The 19,534-nt window shown below is 37.6% G+C and overlaps 1 protein-coding gene across 3 annotated transcripts in view; it reads left to right on the top strand.

Annotated features, from left to right (window-relative positions):
- Nucleotides 1–19,534, top strand: part of LOC136864588 (ester hydrolase C11orf54 homolog) — a 216,341-nt gene that overhangs the window by 30,646 nt on the left and 166,161 nt on the right. The window contains exons 2-3 of one of the 3 annotated variants that reach the window (XM_067141790.1): nucleotides 10,718–10,821; nucleotides 15,848–15,974. In XM_067141790.1, the coding sequence (XP_066997891.1) occupies nucleotides 15,887–15,974 (88 nt within the window). In that variant the 5' untranslated portion in view covers nucleotides 10,718–10,821; nucleotides 15,848–15,886. Of the gene's footprint in view, nucleotides 1–9,587; nucleotides 9,706–10,717; nucleotides 10,822–15,847; nucleotides 15,975–19,534 lie in introns of those variants that run through there. The other 2 variants (XM_067141788.1, XM_067141789.2) reach the window with 2 other exon arrangements.

The following is a 19,534-nucleotide window of genomic DNA, read 5'->3' on the forward strand; positions in this document are numbered from 1 at the left end:
ACACCTTAGTGAGGATAGTCTATTATATCTCCTTCGTGTGTGCAACCGAATCTGGATAGAGGGTGAGCTTCCATCTCAATGGCAAGAGGGCATAGTAATTCCTGTCCTCAAGCCTGACAAAAATCCTAAGTGTGTAGGAAGTTACAGACCTATTTGTCTTACTAACTGTTTGCATAAGCTATTTGAGAGGATGGTAAATCACCAACTTGTGTGGTGTCTGGAGAAGCAAGGACTTTTGTCTGAATACCATTGTGGTTTTTGAGCCGCTCGCTTGACCACTGACAACTTGGTACGCCTGGAGAGTTCTATCCAGGATGCATTTCTCTGCAAACAGCATTTGGTGGCTGTTTTCTTTGACTTAGGAAAGGCCTATGACACCACATGGTGATATGATATCCTTTCAGACCTGCATCAGTGGAGATTCTGAGGTAACTTGCCGGTATTTATTGTGAAATTTTTGTCCCTCCATCTATTGCATGTCTGAGTAGGGAAGGCATATTAGCAATACTACGTTCAAGAAAATGGAGTCCCACAGGGATCGGTTCTTAGTGTCACTCTGTTCATGATTGCCATAAACGGTATTGTCGCTGCTGCTGGTTCAGTAGTAATACCGTCGCTAGATGTGGATGATTTTGCTCTGCATTATAGCTCGCATGATATGGCAGTCCCAGAGTGACAATTACAGCAAGCAATTAGGTGAGTGGAACAGGTGACTTTAGAACATGGCTTTCGGTTTTCAACGGCAAAGACTTCTGTTGTGCACTTTTGTTGAAAGCGCATTCCTCAATCACATCCTGAGCTTTATTTAGAAAAAATTACTCTTCCTGTACTTGACACCGATTTTTTGGCTCCTTTTTGATAGCAAATTATCATGGGAGCCACATGTGTGACAGTTAAAAGTGCAGTGCACTAAAAGGTTGAATATTTTGAAGTTCCCTAGCAGTACTAATTGGGGGGCTGACCGCACGGTGCTCCTACGATTTTATAGGGCACATATCTTATCTAGGTTAGACTACAGCAGTGCAGCATATGGATCAGCAAGGCAAAGTGTCCTTGCAAAACTGAATAGCATCCACTACAGCGGGGTTAGGTTGGCAACAGGAGCTTTTTGTACATGCCCCATTGCTAGCCTGCTCGCCGAATCTGGTGTGCCGCCTTTACACTTGAGGCGCCAGCAAATGCTTCTGTCCTATGCTGCAAATTTTTGACAGATGCCACTTCACCCAAGCTATCCTTGCATATTCTGCAATGGAAACCATTGGCTGTACACTGCTTACCCTCAAGCAGTGCAGCCGGTTGGAATACACTTGGATGGCAGTCACAGATTGTTTGACGTGCCTTCTGTTCCCTGCCTTGTCAGACAACCAAGTGGGGTACCTTCGTGGATAATACGATGACCTGAAATAATCCTGGATCTGCACACTGGCCCGAAGGTAAACACGGACCTTTCCATTTATTGGAGGCTCTTCCTGTCCATTTGTTGGCCGGTATCAAGGTTCATTCGTCATTTACACGGATGGTTCGAGGGCAGAAACGAAAGTGAGCTGTGCGTTCGTTATCGATAACAATAGGTTTCTTTTTTCTCTCCTGGAAACCTGTAGTGTGTATACAGCAGAGCTCTATGCTATCTGTGAAGCTTTGTGGTACGCACTGTCCGATGAGGGCCAACACTTTCTGCTGTGTACTGACTCCTTGAGCTTGCTACAGTCTATTGATACCTGTTTTCCTCGCCTCCCTCTGGCGCAGCGCATCCAGGACCTGCTGGCCGAATATTCGGATGCCGGCCCCAGAATCACTTTTATGTGGCTCCCAAGCCACATGGGTGTAGAAGGAAACAAGTTAGCAGATAAGGCTGCCAAGGAGGCAGTTACATTGCCCCCGTTGCCTTACAAGGTTCCAGCTGGTGATATTCGCTCTCAGCTGAGACATTTGGTTATGTCCCATTGGGAGATGCAGTGGCAGGCCACTCCACTTCCAAATAAGCTGAGAGTGATAAAAGGTATAACAAAGGTATGGAGGACTTCCCTTCAGATTTCTCGGAGGGAAGCAGTGGTATTATTTCATCTTTGGATCGGCCACAGTATAGTAACGCACTCCTATTTACTGAAAGAACTCCCTCTGGTATGTACTTGCGGCAATCATCTTACTGTGGTACACATCCTTACGGAGTGTGTGGACCTGGTCGATCTACGCCGTAGTCTAAAACTCCCGAGTACCGTCTCCCTCATCCTGTGAGATGACGAGCAGTCAGCAGACCTCGTCATCCGTTTTATGAGGAATAGTGGTCTTTTTTATCGTGTGTAATAATGTCCTTTGTCTTAGTGTATTTGTGTTAACTGCTCTTTTATCCCATTGACTAGTTTTTGTTTGCATATCTTAATGTGTTATTTTAACTTCTAACTTGAATAATATATATCTCTGTACTTCCAGGCAATGCCTTATTCCATTGTCACCTGTATTTTCTTATAATTTTATTAGAAAATAAGGCATTGCAAATTAAGATCCACTGATTGTTTTCATCTCATAATAATTTTTCAGCACTATTTATTTTTAACTCTAGTAAGTGGATACTTTTTAAAATTTTAATTTTCATATCATGTCGTCTGTCTCGTACCATTAGGGGCCGATGACCTTAGATGTTAGGCCCCTTTAAACAACAATCACCATCATCATCATCATCATCATCATCATCATCATAAGGACATTTTTTCTTGTTTTGATCCCAGGAATCACCCCCTGATGTTTGTCACAAATGTTTGGATACATTCTGTATACTAATACACATGAGGATTCCAAAAATTACCAGCAATTCCTGGGATATGGTAAATCATGGCAAGTTTTATCATTTTTCTATTGGTAATATGTGTCCAGAAAAAAAATATTTTATTGCTCTGGAGGATTGCAGTGTTGTCTCAAGTTTATGAAGGAAGGAGGCAAGCTTGCATTTTAACATGACTAAAAATCTGTCCATCATATTCATAAGCTATTGGGATTTGTATAGGAAGTGGCCAGTATTTAAAGGGTGGCAACCGTGACCTATGTAATATTAGTAGTAGTAGTAGTAGTAGTATTTATTCACTCATTATGTTGTTTACATATTTACAGGACTCTGTTTCTTATATACATAACTCTTCTAATAACATTATTACTTGAGAAAAATTAATCTTGTAAATAAACCACATATATTACAGAAGTATACAACCCTGCTGTTCGTCTGAAGTCAGAATAGAAAAGCGCAAGAGACCATTTCAGCAACATATGCTGTCCTCCGTGTGGCCACTTTAATTCAGTTTTTTGTTGGTTTCACTGACTTGAATAACAGGGATGTTAAATAATAATAATAATAATAATAATAATAATAATAATAATAATAATAATAATAATAATAATAATAATAACAACAATAATAATAATAATAATAATAATAATAATTTTATTATCCCTCAGTTTGCAATAGATTTTAAAAGATGAGATGTCAGAATTTTGTAACCCAGAAGCGAACAAGACATCCTCAACAAGACAGCCCACCGCCTTGGGAACAGAAAGACAACTAATTAACTGCACCATTAAAGTTGGTGGTAATGTCATCTTGAGCAAAGTATTTTGCTGTTGTTTGTATACTGACTGCCTAGTCTGTATGTATGGAAACTAACACCATTTTCAATTCACTTAAATGTTCTTGATAATATGACACAACTTCTAACCATGATACATGTAAAGTTAAAGCTGGCCGAGGAGGTAAAAGCGAATTAAACTAGTTCCTAAAATTTTTTAACTCGTAATTAGTGTCCTTTCAAATACTTTCTTCTCATTGGAGCCAAGGTTGATTATTTCTTGATATGGGATTCTAAAAGTTTCTGCATCTCAATATTAGTTGCAATTGAGGTATTTTAGAACAATTACTTTGTGTAAAAGCTTTTAATGTGGCTGTTGCTTTCATAATATTAAGCAGAATCACTGACAATAATAATACAGTGTCATATTCTACCTTCTCTGGCCATAAGACTGCTAATAAGTCCTTGGTATACAATAGAATGAATCATATTATAATATACCCTGAAGATTGTAAAATACGCCTTGAAAATAATGTACCACCAAGTCATTTTTTTAAAGCAAACTCATCAGGAAACCTTTTTTCTTATATATTTTTCTAAGAATGCTCAAAGCTGTAAGTTAATAATGTTATTGGTTTTACATTCCACAAACTACTATGGTTTTCAGAGATGCTGAAGTACTAGAATTTTGTCCTGAAGGAGTTATTTTATGTGCCATTAAATCTACTGACACAAAGCTGATGTATTTTAGCACCTTCGAATACCACTGGGCTGAGCCAGGATCAAACCTGCCAACTTGAGTTCAGAAAGCCACATTTTACCGTCTGAACTACTCAGCCCTGCAAAGCTGTATATTATTCTTTTTCTATTCTGGAATGCATACTAAACATACAACTTTGGTAAATATAGTACTTGAACATGGAAGTTTGCCTGTTTACTATGTAATCAGTTGCTGTATAATCAATCTAACCTTATTCTTTCAACATCATGCATTAATATGCTGCAAAAAGTCAACATGTTTTCTTCACAGAAGCACTTACTAGACCTTGTGCCATTTTTCTAAAAATATTACATCCAAACTCGCCTAAACATTTATGTATCAATCAATAAATCAATCAATCAATCAATCAATCAATACTGATCTGCATTTAGGGCAGTTGCCCAGGTGTCAGATTCCCTATCTGTTGTTTTCCCAACCTTTTCCTAAATGATTTCAAAGAAATTGGAAATTTATTGAACATCTCCCTTGGTAAGTTATTCCAATCCCTAACTCCCCTTCCTATAAATGAATATTTGCCCCAGTTTGTCCTCTTGAATTCCAACTTTTATCTTCATATTGTGATCTTTCCTACTTTTAAACACGCCACTCAAACTTATTCGTCTACTAATGTCACTCCACACCATCTCTCCGCTGACAGCTCGGAACATACCCGTTAGTTGAGCAGCTCGTCTTCTTTCTCCCAATTCTTCCCAGCCCAAACTTTGCAACATTTTTGTAACACTACTCTTTTGTTGGAAATCACCCAGAACAAATCGGGCTGCTTTTCTTTTTATTTTTTCCAGTTCTTGAATCAGGTAATCATGGTGAGGGTCCTATACACTGGAACCATACTCTAATTGGGGTCTTACCAGAGACTTATATACCCTCTCCTTTACATCCTTACTACAACCCCTAAACACCCTCATAACCATGTGCAGAGATCTCTACCCTTTATTTACAATCCCATTTATGTGATTACCCCAATGAAGATCTTTCCTTATAATAACACCTAGATACTTACAATGATCCCCAAAAGGAACTTACACCCCATCAACGCAGTAATTAAAACTCAGAGGACTTTTCCTATTTGTGAAACTCACAACCTGACTTTTAACCATGTTTATCAACATACGAGGACGGTTTGAAAAGTTCTCGGAATCACCGTTAGATGTCAGTGCTAGAGCAACAAGGTTCCCGCGGAATAATCATACATCCTTTGTGAGTGAACACATGGCGCGTCAGTGCTCTAGCTGCAGGAGTGTGGTAGTGACGACTCTTTGTTGTTGTTCCTGCGTAGTTATTTGTGACAATGGAAAAACTGAGATTCGAGCAGTGATTAAATACTTTGTAAAGAAAGGTATGAAAGCAAAGGAAATTCATGCCGACTTTCAGAACACACTGGGGGACTCTGCTCCTTCAACTGTTGCCAAGTGGACCAGCGAGTTTAAATTTGATCGGGAGAGCTTGGATGATGATTCGCGTAGTGGACAGCCAAAACGTGTTACAAACCCAGAATTTATCGCAAAAGTGCATAAAATGGTCATGGAGGATCGTCGACTGAAAGTGCGGGAGATTGCTGAAGCTGTAGGGATGTCTTCTGAATGGGTATATTATATATTTTAACCAAAGAATTGGGTATGAAAAAATTATCCACAAGATGGATGGCTCTTGACATTGGACAATAAACGCACCAGATTGGAAATGTCCGAACAAAGTCTGGCCCATTTTCAATGCAACCAACAAGATTTTTTGCGCCGGTTTGTGACTAGAGATGAAACTTGGGTCCACTACTGTACCCCAGAGACAAAGCAGCAGTCAAAGCAGTGGAAACATGCTGATTCACCACCACCAAAGAAAGCAAAGGCAGTGCGTTTGGCCGGAAAGGGCATGGCCTCAGTTTTCTGGGCTGCAAAAGGCATTCTGCTGATAGATTATCTTCCTACTGGCCAAACAATTATGGGGCAATATTATGCAAACCTCCTAGACCAACTACAGGAAAAGATATGCGAAACAAGGCCTGGTTTGGCAAGGAAAAAGGTCATCTTTCATCAGGACAATGCTCCGCCGCACACAAGTGTTATTGCCATGGCGAAACTTCATGAACTGGGGTATGAATTGTTGCCACATCCACCTTATTCACCTGATTTGGCACCATCAGACTTTCATCCATTCCCCAAGCTGAAAATTTTCCTCGGTGGACGGAGATTTTCTACAAGGGAAGAACTGACAGCCGAATTGGAGAGGTATTTTGCAGGCCTGGAGGAATCTCATTTTCGAGATGGGATCAAGGCATTGGAACATCGCTGGAACAAATGCATTAGTCTACGGGGAGACTATGTTGAAAAATAAAATCAGTTCCACTGATGTAAGATACTTAATTCTAGTACATTCCGAGAACTTTTCAAAGCACCTAGTACCATTGCTGGCTATTTATCTCGCAACATTATCGAGGTCACGTTGTAGTTGCTCACAATCTTGTAACTTATTTATTACTCGATACAGAATAACATCATCTGCAAAAAGCCTTATCTCTGATTCCACTCCTTTACACATATCATTCATATATATAAGAAAACATAAAGGTCCAATAATACTGCCTTGAGGAATTCCTCTCTTAATTATTACAGGGTCAGATAAAGCTTCGCCTACTCTAATTCTCTGAGATCTATTTTCTAGAAATATAGCAACCCATTCAATCACTCTTTTGTCTAGTCCAATTGCACTCATTTTTGCCAGTAGTCTCCCAAGATCCACGCTATCAAATGCTTTAGACAGGTCAATCGCGATATAGTCCATTTGACCTCTAGAATCAAAGATATCTGCTCCATCTTGCTGGAATCCTACAAGTTGAGCTTCAGTGGAATAACCTTTCCTAAAACCGAACTGCCTCCTATCAAACCAGTTATTAATTTCGCAAACATGTCTAATATAATCAGAAAGAATGCCTTTCCAAAGTTTACATACAATGCACGTCAAACTTACTGGCCTGTAATTTTCAGCTTTATGTCTATCACCCTTTCCTTTATATACAGGGGCTAATATTGCAACTCTCCATTCATCTGGTATATCTCCTTTGACCAAACAATAATCAAATAAGTACTTCAGATATGGTACTATATCCCAACTCATTGTCTTTAGTATATCCCCAGAAATCTTATCAATTCCAGCTGCTTTTCTAGTTTTCAACTTTTGTATCTTATTGTAAATGTCATTGTTATCATATGTCAATTTTAACACTTCTATAGCATTAGTTTCCTCCTCTATCTGGACATTATCCTTGTAACCAATAATCTTTACATATTGCTGACTGAATACTTCTGCCTTTTGAAGATCCTCACATACACACTCCCCTTGTTCATTAATTATTCCTGGAATGTCCTTCTTGGAACCTGTTTCTGCCTTAAAATACCTATGCATACCCTTCCATTTTTCACTTAAATGTATTACTAAAATGTATCAAGGAAGATTGTAATGTTTTTGTAGCCGGCATTTCTGGACTTAACTAAAGCTTAATATACATGACGCCAGTTGTAATGTATAAACAACTAGATCAATTTGCTTGTGCCAGCAGTTGTCCAGGCAGGTAAAATCAAACATTTTTGAACTGATTGACAACAGGCGTTCCCTCACCACAAGCTTATGTCAGTGACTGGCCTATGTAAACACTCCTGTGAATTACATTTGACATGGAGGTTTTGGACATGCAAAAAAAATACTTTATAACATTTGAAAAATGGTTCCTGATGATAGAATAGCTAGTGTAATCTCTTACTTCACTCTTGCTGTCTTTACATCGCACATCACAGTGTCAGAACATGTAATAATTGGCATCGTTAAACACAATAGTTCTTCTAATTGGGCTGATTGAAGCCTCATCACAACTTTAGACTCCTAAGGATCATTAAATTATAGCTCTTTTATTATACTTGCAGAAGTTCCCAGAGTTTCTTTTTAAACATCCAGTCTTATACTAATGTTCATCATCATTTCCTCCTTCTCTCCACAGTTAACAATTCCAATAAATCATCACACAACACCAAAGCAAAAATCTTACTGCCTTTTGAAAAACACACTTCTATCCTCAGACATTTTGAGAGAAGGTTCACCTGGACACCATTCATCCGCCTTAGATTCTCTTTGTTGTCACTGACACCATATAAATGGCGATGGACAGCTACTGTCCAAATGACATACCGGTCACTGGCATTGTGTAAATTACGCTTAATGCTCTGTTCACATCTAACTTGTTGAGCTGATGCACAACTGAGACCTTGTAAATGCCTGATGCAGCACCTGATACTAGTCACTGGATAGCTTGGAATCAAGATGATGAAAGTTATTCTGAGTTTATTTTCTGGTATTTCTAATTTCCAATTTTAATGCATTTTGTGGATTTAATTTTGAAGTTTCTAATAACCTCTTCATATTACACACAGGTCTTTCATATACCGTATGAGTCAGAACGCTAATATTATTTTCATGTAATGGTCAAAAGTGAAGATGCAGAATAAAATTTCCAAATATCTTTCTCATTACCTGAGGACACAGATATAGATTAATGATTCTTCAAATTGAATTTCCATCTCAATCAGATTAGATTGCTAAAGTTATATCATCAGTTTGTCATCTGCGTGTCTGCATTAGGAATTAGGAATGAAACTATACCTTTCAGTGTCAACTTAGTTAATTTAACTTTAAAGCTTTTCAGTCTATCAGACACTAATTATAAGACCTATAACACTATAACATACTTGTAATTGAGACACTATTTCTCACATAATGTTAGTTTGTTGTGTGGAAATAGATTAATGTCTTATAAAGGCAACATTATCAACTTAAAGGAGGAAGATATGGGACAGTAATTTATTGAGTCAATGACGTGGAAGTGAGTGACACACTTATGTACAAAGCACCAGCATCTTTGCATCTCTGAAAACTGTAAAATAGTTATTGGGGTGTAAAACAACAACTACTACTACTAAACTCCTTGTTTAATAGTGTGCTTTTTGCAGGTATGTTATAGGTGTTATAATTGGTGTTTGATGGATTGAAAAGATTTAAAGTTACATGTATTATAGCATTCAATCTTCTGTACTGGATAGAGATAAGAGCAGAAAAATACTCAATAAAATATTTGTTATGCTCATATTGATCACTTGTAATAGTGAATGTGGTATTTCTATCTGTTTAAGTCTTTTGTTGTGAAGAAATTACTTCTTGATTTATATTATGCAAACAGAAGTTGATACATTATCAGCAGATAAGATATGAATAACAAGGTCATAGGGATCTTCAGAATGTGCTCATAATGACACTCTCATTGAAGAAGATTATTTTGGAGAGTGTGTTCTTCTGCACGAGTTCCTCAGATTCTTAAGAATTTACTCTAAGGTATTGGTTCAAGTAATGATGAACATCATTCTTCTTAATAATGCTTTATGTTCATTATATGAGTTTTGTTCTCCTTACTAACCATCTTATTGAGCCATTTTATCAGTAAATTAGCTTGAGGAACCTGTAGGCTGAAGGTGCTCAGTGTTGTGTTGGTAGATTTACTCGTATGTAAAAGAACTCTTATTGACAAAATTTAAGCACCTTGGCATCTCTGAAAACCATAAAATTAGTTAGTGGGATGTACAACCAAGAACATTATAAATACTACTTACTACTAATACTACTTCTACTACTGCTGCTGACAATGTTCATGCTGCACTTTTTTCTCAGTCCCATTTCACTTAGGTTGAGAACTACTAACCTGAAATCTGTTTTCTAGATCAGAGATGCTACATCTCTGTTCAGGCAAGGCTAATCTAACTCCAGAAGTTGTTGAGAGAGTGAAGAATTCAGTCAAGGGCCATTTGGACAGAGCAATTATATTAGCCCCCGAACACATTAATAGGATGTCAACTTCTAAGCTAGATGAGGATATGAACCATGCTAGTTCATTCTGAAATTTGAAATTTTGTCTTCATTTAGATCATCAGCTGTGAACCTAAAAAATTAGAAGTAAATTTCACTTAGATGTTCCTGAAACTAAAGCTTAAAAAGGAGCATAATTGAGTAACCCACCTAATGAGCTAGATGTACAGGATGTTGTCTTTCTCTTCCTCTAGGACCTTTCCCACTTGATCAGTTAATTGTGTTGTTCAAATAGACTTTTAGATAAAATAATGTTGGCTACATGGTATAGGTCATGTAGCTGAGACCTTATATTCAGGAGTTGGTGGGTTCAGTAGAAAAGTAAACACACTTGATGTTTAATCTAGTAGAATGTGGAATTAGTGTGAATAGTCTATTGAGACTTAACATTTTTCAATTGGTATTCTTCTAAGTTAGTCAAAATGAACAATTTTATTTTTTTCAGTGTGTTTATATTGTATTGTCATATCTATTATTCTTTCAGAATTTAGCTGGTTGCAGATATGGCTGACATTCCCAAAGTCATTAGGAATCCTGTTGTTGAGAAGAAGTCCTTACATTGTCCTCCTCTTGAAGACATTGTTGAAGGTAAAACTATATAATGAAAATTCGTAATTATTTTTCAATAATTTGAATCCATTGAACTGTACAAAGACCAACAGAAAGCACTTCTGGACAGAAAGAGATTGAGTACTGGTATTTATGTCTATTTCATGAATTTTATTTTGCTCTCTTTCTGTCTGAAGTTTACCATTTCGTTGTTAATTTTTAAAATAGGTGTTGAATTTCCCTTGAAATTCACATTTTATACATTTCATCAACTCCCCAGTTGTAGGATATCTCCATATTCATTTTTTCTCTTTACATTCCTTCAGAAAAAATTAAAAGGTCTACCCTTCAAGTGACTGAAATTTAACACTCTTGCTACCAAGCCCATAGTTTCTACAGGGTCGCTCATTTAAATCAATGTTATTTTGCTAAGTGGTGTTTCTATGGGTGTGGACACCGGGAGTTTATACCTCGTACTGAGCAAGAGTTGACATTCCAGTTGACATATTTTCAAGGCTATGCCTTTCTCATGACAGTGTTATCGTGGCACTTCACTGCGTGCATTTGAGTGAAAGCGGAGGCCAGCCAAAGTTTATCATGGTGTGGTATCGAGGAATGTTTGGCTAATATAGATGAGGATGGGGATGATTCGAAAGATGAATTAGATGCTGGTGTGTTTGAAGGTATGTACTTGAAAAATACTACACTGTAAACACTGAATAACAAAATACTGAGCGTTTTTACAAAACTGTACAATTTCCTCCACCAGTTCACAGTTCTTTGTTCAAACAGGTTATACTGAATCCACTGATCACTCAAATCAACTCCAGATTTATGCAAATTATAGTTAAAAATAGTGGTTTGAGTACTTTCTTGCTGGTCCTTGTTACATGTTGCTCAAAATATGCTTGATGCTTCTTGCTATGTCCAATGCATTTTGGATGTACGGCTCAGAGCACAGGAAGAAGATAACTGTCACTGATTTTGTCACCCAGCTCGCAGTACAGCTTGTTGAAGATGGTGTTCCTAACACAGTCACATCAACTGGAACTGTAGAAGGCCAACAGAATGTCATTTTATACAACACATCCCTTAAAAAAATGTGGGATATGCCACGTTCGCAGCACGAAAGTAAGAAATCAAGAGGGAAACTTCTCGTAAGGAGACACGCTACCAGTGTGAGCAGTGCGATGTTTCGCTGTGTATGGACTCATGCTTCAAAATTTATCACACGAAGAAACGATATGATTCCGTGCAATAAGGCACACAAAACTTATTATAGTGATGTAAAACATGCTATAAATTCAATCCATAATGATGATAAATGAAGATATAATTTTATGAACAATGATCCTTTGTTTGACTTTTTTGTGTGACATTTATGTGGTTGAAAAAACCTCACAATACTTGAAATTTATTGGAAATAATTGTATTTTTTTAAATTTATGTGTTATTGTAGAAGAGTAGACCTTTGAAATGGTATAAGTTTCATTAAAGTTTGTAGCATAGTTACAACACAAAATAAATTTAAATATCATAGAAAATACCTGGTTTTCAGGGACATGTACATAAATATGGTCTGGTAGTGAGAGTGTTAAATTATAATTGATAAAATTACCAATTTAGTAAATGTTTTAGTCTTCCAAAGACATAATATCAGAAAGTAGTCATTAAAATTTAGGTGTTGTACACTTTACGAATTTTATTGGAAGGCCATAGTCTAATATTGGAGCCACTGTTTCTTATGTATTTTCAGTTTTTTGCATGGAAATAAATTACTTGTCTTATAAAGGCAACATTTTCAACCTACAGGAGGAAGCCATGGGACAGTAATTTATTGAGGCAATGACATGGAAGAAATATATCCTTGAGAGTAGAATATTTCATAAAAACAAGGATTCTATTTTCAGGATTTTGTTAGAGGAAGGCTTTCCTTTGGCGAAGCATTTTTCTTTTCAGCAACACCTTGAATATGACTGGGTGGATGTTTGCTTTAGAATATTAATAAATTAACCAATTAGTAGGGACCTGAAAAATTAGCATCTATTTGTTTCAAAATTAGCATCTATTTTTACTAAAATTAGCATATATTTTTCCAAAATTAGCATCTATTTACAAAGTTAAAATAATTGCATGGTATTATTAATTTTAACGATTCCAAGTTTATGAAGTGCAATTATTGTCCTTGGTTGACACACAATACAAATTCATTGTTCAAATGAAAGCGTTGTCAGTACTTCGGCATTGCTTTTCTTTCAAATTGCACCGTCTGTCTGTAACCACTGTGTTGTAATGAGACAACACACGCTCGCTATCTATATTGTTCGTTAGGGTCCACAATAACTCAAGACAGTATTTAACAAATGTGCTGAACTCTGTCTGAACTGCAGTTAATGCAAGCATGATATCACATTTTTCACTTTCTTTCATCTGGGTTTGAATTGCATGTTTCAGAGAACAGTAACCAGACCAGATATTGTTTCATGAGAGATCTCTTACTCCTAACAATTTCTCAAGCTCATTTAATTTATCAGTGTTATTCAAAATTATATTTTTTTGGATACAAAGCTTGAGAAATTAACACAGAATGCTTATGGTTGGGGTCTTTAGCTTTCAATGTGGCTAGCTTGCACTATGAAGAACGAGCAGCTTTGACAAATGTGCCTCTACATGCAGCCTGCAGTAGAGGAGTGAGCTTAATCAAAGCATCATTAGTTGGCACAGAAAAATTCCCCTCACAAATGAAGGTAAAACTGGCATATGCAGTTTGGGGTAAAGGAGATGAGAGGTAGGATACAGAGACCCTTCAAGTTCAGTAAGGAGGTCAACCAATCCAGCTGCATGATCTGTGACATAAACCATATTCACTTCTCGGTTACTCAGATCAGTCAGGTACTTAATACCACAGTTGTTGATGTTTTTCATGTCAGACATCTTGAAAAATGTAACATCAGTAAAGTAAGCACTCAAATAGAAGACAGCCTGAAACCAGCTATTCCATCGGGTTATGACAGGTGCAGGAAAAAGCTTTGCTTCCTTTGAAGCACCATACTTTGATGTTAAGAATTGTAAATAATTATATTTTCGCTTTCTTGTGTTCAAAAATGCAGACTTTATCATCGCAACCACATGATTTAAATCTGTCATCACTGCGACCCAACTATTGCCAACCAAGCTGATCTTATGTGCTCAGCACTGTACATGCATTAAATGATCCCCTATGACCACACTTACCCCAGTCTAGAAAGCCAAGAATAATGGCCGAGAGGATTTGTCGTGCCGACCACACGACACCTGATAATCCGCAGGACTTCGGGCTGAGCAGCGGCCGCTTGGTAGGCCAAGGCCCTTCAAGGGCTGTAGTGCCATGGGGTTTATGACCACACTTAATATTTCAAAACACCGGGTCATGTACGGGGCACTGTCACGAACAAACACTTTAACTGCATCATATGGTACACTATAATTGCGCAGAGCTTCTAAAACAGCACGAGAGCAGTTTGTAGCATTTCCTGCCTCAAGATAGTTCACAGAAACAGCGTGCAGCTCTCTTTTCAATCCAGCTGGGACTTGGAATATGATGATAAAATCACAGCGGCCCATTCTATCTGTAGTTTCGTCACAAAGTATGTTGATGTTCTTCCCCACTAGAGCCTCTGCTGTTCTTTTCTGGTGTTCAGATGCAACTTCTAGAAAGGAAGAAAGACCTCAAATTATAACAATATAATTTAAAATTACTAGATGAATTGGGTACGGGTAAGATAGTTCGATATGGGAATCACACTCAAATTTGGTATCCTTCAATTTTGTGCGTGGTTTCAATGTCGTAATACCTAAACCGTACCCGATCAATGAAATCGAAACTTACCCGGTAAATATACTTCAAGTAGAGTCCTCACTCTAGCCAACTTTATACAAAGAATTTTTCAGTTTCCTGTCAGCCCAGTACTTCTTCATTCTCTCTGATCTTATCCTTTATTTGAAAACTCAGTAATCCAGGCTCCTAGCTCTTTGCTTTCCAGCTTTTCCAGAGGTATATTTGCTTTGGCAAATACTTCAACTGTGCGTTTCGAGAAGTTATCTCTGGAAATTTTTCGATGTTTACAACTATCTAACTGTAAGCACAGAAGATTGCTTTCTTTGAGACGTACTAGCAGCAGGGGTTGAACTTCCGTTATCGCATTGCTTACCCATGTGTTTTTAGATTTAACATGTTTCACAATGCTCTTTTTTTTTTTCCCCACCTAACTCGGCAATTACAATACTTGCAAAACACTGTCGTTGAATTTGTAGCATATAAACCATCCTTTGCATATTGCTGAGCCCTTTCATGCGTAGTTTTTGTTGTGCGCCCCATAACCTAAACGATCGCTCGACTTTCTACTCTTCACTAGTTTCAATATTGAACAACAGGAAAACAACGCTGCGTCTATCTCGTTATTTCCATGACACTCGATTTACATTTCGATAATAATCGATACAGATCTTATTCCCCTTGCTATTCCCATTTTAAATATCAATTAAAGTCAGCAAGCAGCAATCGATCAGCTACTTTTCTTCGTTGATTGGAACGGTCAAAAGATTTATACATCATATTTTGAGTATTTCTGACGATTTTGCCAAAATATGTTGTTTTTGCCAATAAAATAGCACATTTTTGCAGAATTCGCACCAAAATCGCATATTCATACTAATATAGCATTTTTTTGTCACAATTCGCATTTTGTCGCACTTCTATTTATGCGTAAAAATTATTTTATTCCACATTAGAATTACCGTAGGCTTGGATTCAATACAAGATTAAAAAATTCGCATTTATCACAAATGTGATTTTTTCAGGTCCCTACCAATTAGTATTAGTCTGAAAATTTCAGTCTGTGAATTCTCTCTCACATTCTCTAGGAACTCTATAGATGCATAATCTCCCACCATTTGGAAATAACTAACAGAGTAGCTTTCTTCTTTGCTTTGAATCTATAATTCAGCACACTTTTAGAGCTATGAATAAATCCCTTGTAAATATACAGTAAACCAAGGTTGGTATATAAGAGGTTGCCCACAACAGGTGTTTCTCCATTCCGAAGACTTTGGCTACGCCCAGATTATGATGTCACGACAAGACCTACCTTGCTGTTGGATTATACCCGCTGCGAGTCTCGCTAAGAGTCTCTGCGATAATATGGGATTAGTGTGTGAGTTTCTTTAATATGTGCAAGTGAGTTTTGCTTCTATAGTTTCATGGTACTTTCTCTGAATTAGCGACTAGTTCTGTGGTGAATAGCTGCTTTCTTATTCGGGTGTTATTCTGAGCTTGACTTGACTTGATTTAAGGCTCGGGTTGCATGTAAACATATCTGGTATGAGGTGTACGGTTGCTGTGTGCTATAACAGCAGGGCAAAAACCAGGAAAAATCCCTTCAAAGCCACATCAAATACTTTCGTTTCCCAAAAAATGAGGAGCTAAGAAAGCAGTGGATCCAAAGATGTAGGAGTGATAGAAAGTGGATTTGTGCCGGGTGCATTCCAAACATTTTTCTAATAGCGATGTTGATTGGGATCTGAAGGACAAATTGTTAGGACTTACTCCCAAATATATGCTTAACAAAGACGCTGTTCCCTCTATACATTTGGGTGTTTTGTGTGGCATAAAGACGCTGTTCCCTCTATACATTTGGGTGTTTTGTGTGGCATAAAGCTAGTGCCGCATGATAGAGTAAGAAGGAAGGAAAAGAGGGACAGTAAAAAAAAAAAATGCCCGATGAATTGTTAAAAGATGCAGAACATAACACAACTATTGGAAGTTCACCACCTTCTCCAGCCACTCCACCTCCTCAGATCTGTGATTGAAGACACTGAAATGTTGAAAAAAATGTTAGATGACTAAAGAAAAACTGCTGTTCTTAAATTGAAATTACAGGCAGCAGAAAGAAATCACATAAAAGCCACGTATCTGTAAGTAATTTGCTTAAGGAGTTAATTAAATGTAGGAGGCTAAAGTATTCTGTTCAGAGCATCTTCACAAAACTCATTAATCAACACTCAGTCACCACTGATCAGCATTTAGGGTAGTCGCCTGGGTGGCAAATTCTCTATCTCCCTTGGTAAATTATTGCAATCCCTAACTCCTCTTCCTATAAACAGATATTATCCCCAATTTGTCCTCTTGATTTCCATGTTTAACTTCATGTTCTGAAAGGAATTTTACTGAAAATTAAATTAAAATATTCACAAACCAGCAAAAATTTGTGAATTGTACTGGTGAAGACATATCATTAGCTTTCACTTTAAGGTATAAAGGGAAGAAACCTTACATTTATATGAGACAAAAACTGCATTACCCTCTGACTGGACTTTCAGCGCAGGAAAAAATGGACTTAAAAAATTGACATGCACAATGTTAGTGAAATCGTGGGAGATATTCTGAATATGATGAAATTGGCTGCTGTCTCACATTAATACCACAAGAAAATTGCATTCCTCCAGTTTGACAAAATGCACTTAAAATATGCTTTCAAATTTGACTCCCTGAAGGATGGAATTATAAGCCCCAGTACCACAATTGCAAACTGTGTTGGTGAGAGGACTGTTCGAGAACTGGAAGCAAGTAATTTATGCTGATTTCATTAAGAAAATGACAACAGACATACTTGAAAATCTGGTTTCACGATTTTCAGAAATGATGTACAAAGTAATAGTATGTGTCTGTGATACGGGCACAGAGAACGAAGGCTTGTGGAAAGCATATGGAATCAACAAAACAAAAACATAATTTTTGAAGCCACGAACATCAGAAAAAGTATATTTCTTTGCAGATACCGCTCACCTCTTGAAACTAATTAAGGAACTGGTTTCTCAACACCTGCTTCAAATTTTCTGATGGTAAAGTTGTCTCAAAAGAACCTGTGGAAGCTCTGGTTAAGAATGACAATCATAAAATTAAAGAATGCCAAAAAATCAATTTCAGTCATCTGAAGTGTTGGGGGCACTGAAAGGATGAACATAAGAAAATCTGCAGAATTATGGTCATACAGTGTAGCAACAGCATTAGATTATTTCAAATTATAAGATGATAAAACTGTTGCTGAAAGCATGAGTGAATTCATTGGAACTGTTAATAATTGGTATGACCTCATGAATTCTTACAGTCTGGCCATTTCTAAATTCCCTAGCAAAATGCATATGGACTTCAGTTAAAACACCAAGGAAACATTTAAAATAAAATCTATGGCCTTATTAACGGTATGACCTACAAGGGGAAAACAGCTAAGCAAGTGCTCCAGAAAGCCATCCTTGTGACAATCTCCATGAAATATCTGATCTCAGAAGTTCAGAATCTAGAAATGAAGTACATTTTACGAAGCAAGTGTCTGCACGGTTTGGGTCACGTAGAAGATATCAGCTTTCATTTGGGAGATAGTGGGTTCAAACCCTACTGTGGGCAGCCCTAAGATGGGTTTCCGTGGTTTCCCATTTTCACACCAGGCAAATGCTGAAACTGTACCTTAATTAAGGCCATAGTCGCTTCCTTCCCACTCCTATCCCATTGTTTTCATAAGACATATCTGTGTCGGTGTAAAAAAAAAAAAAAAAAAAAAAAAAAAAACAAACAAACAAACAAACAAACCCAATATTCACTTGAGAATTTATTTTCCCAGATCTGTTCTCAAGGAGGATTATATGACAATCCTACTCTACTCATTGCCCTTTGTCATCTTCAGATGCTTATTTTTGGAAATAATACTGGTTGAGAAACACAAGAACACATGAACAGAAACTAGTGATGAGTATCTCTCATCACATATGCTACAGAAGTACCGAGTAATGTGTTGTGTGTTAGAAGATTCTTCTGTTAAAAGGCTATTTTGAAGAAGGCACTTATGATACTGTCTTAACACATGCTGATAAAATGGACACTGAAATGGAGGTCTAAGTTTTTTAATTACATTGCAGGTTGGATGGCTAAAAACACAAAAGCACTCGTCCACACTTAGGCATCCAAACAGATGTAGGAGGAACAGATCACGGTGTGCGTTATTCAGGGTCCTGGGTTTGAAGTCTGTCACACAATGGTTTTACAATGCCGACACTTCAGTGGTCATAAACTGTACGAGACACGCGATATGGAGAAACGTGTTCTTATCATGGACTTATATGTCAGGAGTAACACAGAAACTGGTTTCTTTATTATACTGCCTGACAAAAAATTTGAAGCATCCAGAAGGGGAGGAGGAAACAAAATTAAACTTCACGTGTTAAGAGGGTATATGATGTTATTTCTGTGATTACAAATTCGAGTGAAATTTACAAAGAATTTGGCAGTACTAGCCAACTTATTAGTATGACGCACACCCTCTGGCATGCATGCACTGATTCAGTTGGGACGGGTGTCATAAAGTCGTTGTACCCTCTTCTGAGGCAAGTTGGCCCATAACTGTTGTAACCGGTCCTTGATATCCTGGATACTGGTGCTGGGATGGAGTTGACATCCGACTTGGTTTCGCGCATGTTCTATGGTGGACAGATCTGGGGATCTTGCTGGTGACAGGAGTACCTCAACATTAAGCAGACAGTTCATAGAGATTATGCCATGTGTGGACGAGAATTGTACTGTTAAAAAATGGTACCACAATATTGTTTCATGAGAGGTAACACATGAAGATGCAGGATGTCTGTGACGTACCGTTGTGCCATCAGAGTTCCCTCAATCATTACCAGCCGTGACCTGAAGTCATACCCAATGGCTCCCCACACC

The sequence above is a fragment of the Anabrus simplex genome, chromosome 2 (genome assembly GCF_040414725.1).
Source record: "Anabrus simplex isolate iqAnaSimp1 chromosome 2, ASM4041472v1, whole genome shotgun sequence".
NCBI lineage: Eukaryota > Metazoa > Arthropoda > Insecta > Orthoptera > Tettigoniidae > Anabrus > Anabrus simplex.